Consider the following 1,705-nt stretch of genomic DNA (forward strand, 5'->3'; position numbering starts at 1 on the left):
GTCCTGAACAAGAAGGGTTTCCTGTTTAAGCTGCAGTAACTTTTCTGACTATGGATCATCGTTCCTTCTGTGGCAGATTTTTACAGTTCCTCTAATGCATTTGGGACGACTGTCTCAAAGTAACCTGCAGCTTTCCTGACAACTCCTCGCTCTCTCTCCTGCTAAGAACTGTAGCCTGTTGAATAATACAGGATAAAAAAATTATTACACTCAGTGAACATTTCCACATATTCTTTATCATCATGATAAAAATTTAAAGATACCTACCCTTTTCTGTTGTTTTTAGAACCTTCTGCTACCATATCCACCACTTCCACCACCAGATCCATAACCACCTAAAAACACAGAATGTTTTTTTAAAAATATACATAAATTTTTTAACTAAATGGCACTAACAAGTTTTGATTAAAAAAAAATTATTTACCACCATATGGACTGCCCGAGCTTCTTCCACCAAAACTGCCCCCTTTCATGGGTCCATAATTTGATTGCTGTTGTCCACTATAATTTCCAAAATCATTATAGTTCCCACCACCACCATAGTTACCTGAAATCACAAAAGGTTTGTGGTTTACTTACATAGTAATCATCTTCCCTTTTTACTGTAACTATCTTTCTGACAATGATAGTAGCATGCTCTACCACACTCACAGTCAACCCCTTAAATAGATGTTAGTAAATTCTCTACCACTAACCCAGAATACCCCTTATCACACCTACGGCACAGGTAGGAGAGGAGAAAACAAAAGTAGACAATGATGAAATGAGCCTTATTTCTAGGTAACCTTCAGATGTCACAGTATTAAAAGAACATGAACATCAGTATTTTGTTACTCCTTAAACACATGTTCTCTCCATCCCACTGCTAGCACCATCAAAACTGTCAATGTTCCATTCACTATGGTTCTGGTGCAGTGTAACTTAAACCATGGACAGAATCAGCCAAGTGCATGGCATGTAGCTGTTAAGTGCCAGCTATTAATGAGTCCAAGGAGTTTAAGGTTGCAGGGAGCTATAATTACCTAACTGCACTCTAGCTGGGTAAGAGGTGAGACCCTGTGTGGTCCTCCCACCCCAAAAAACCCTGACCAAAAAAAAGACTCTTATCAAGCAGGTCTGAATACTTATAGTTAAATTTAGAGTTCCCTTATGTCCAGTTTAAAAGTGCCTATGGCCAGGTTGCAATGGCTTATTATACCAGTAATTCTAGAACTCTGGGAAGCTGAGGCAGGAGGGATCACTTGAGCCAAGGAGTTTGAGGTTGTAGTGAGCTATGATCACGATACCTCATTCTAACCCAGGCAACAGAGCAAGACACTGTCTCAACAAAAACAAAGTACCTAAGATTTAGGTAAAATTGTGGCAATAAGCATTACTGATCTCTTATATGCATACTGGAAAATGTCCATTGTTAACTACACACAATTAAGAGTTAGGTACATTTTTGCTAATTTATGAAACAGCCAGCAAAGCTAAGAAAATTTATTACCCAAGCACTTCAGTATTATTACAAAACATAAAATTAAATGGTAACTTTTAACACTTTTTCAAATATCTATAATGAAGTTATTAGTGACACTATTTAACATTTAAATAGAACAAGGAAAAGCTTACCACCTCCAAAATTTCCTCCTTCATTGTAACCATCATATCCTCCTCCACCACCATATCCGCCACCTTGGTTTCCATATCCTGGTCCACCACC

The 1,705-nt window shown here is 37.9% G+C and overlaps 1 protein-coding gene across 1 annotated transcript in view; it reads right to left on the reverse strand.

Moving 5' to 3' along the window:
* The window catches only part of HNRNPA3 (heterogeneous nuclear ribonucleoprotein A3), a 6,268-nt gene continuing 4,563 nt past the window's right edge, over positions 1-1,705 (reverse strand). Inside the window, exons 8-10 of the mRNA XM_023514164.1 lie at positions 425-547; positions 268-335; positions 1-175 (exon numbers count right to left, since the gene is read on the reverse strand). Of these exons, the coding sequence (XP_023369932.1) occupies positions 283-335; positions 425-547 (176 nt within the window). The 3' untranslated portion in view covers positions 1-175; positions 268-282. The remainder of the gene's footprint in view (positions 176-267; positions 336-424; positions 548-1,705) is intronic.

The sequence above is a fragment of the Otolemur garnettii genome, unplaced genomic scaffold (assembly GCF_000181295.1).
Source record: "Otolemur garnettii isolate 467f Iridium unplaced genomic scaffold, OtoGar3 scaffold00048, whole genome shotgun sequence".
Lineage (NCBI taxonomy): Eukaryota > Metazoa > Chordata > Mammalia > Primates > Galagidae > Otolemur > Otolemur garnettii.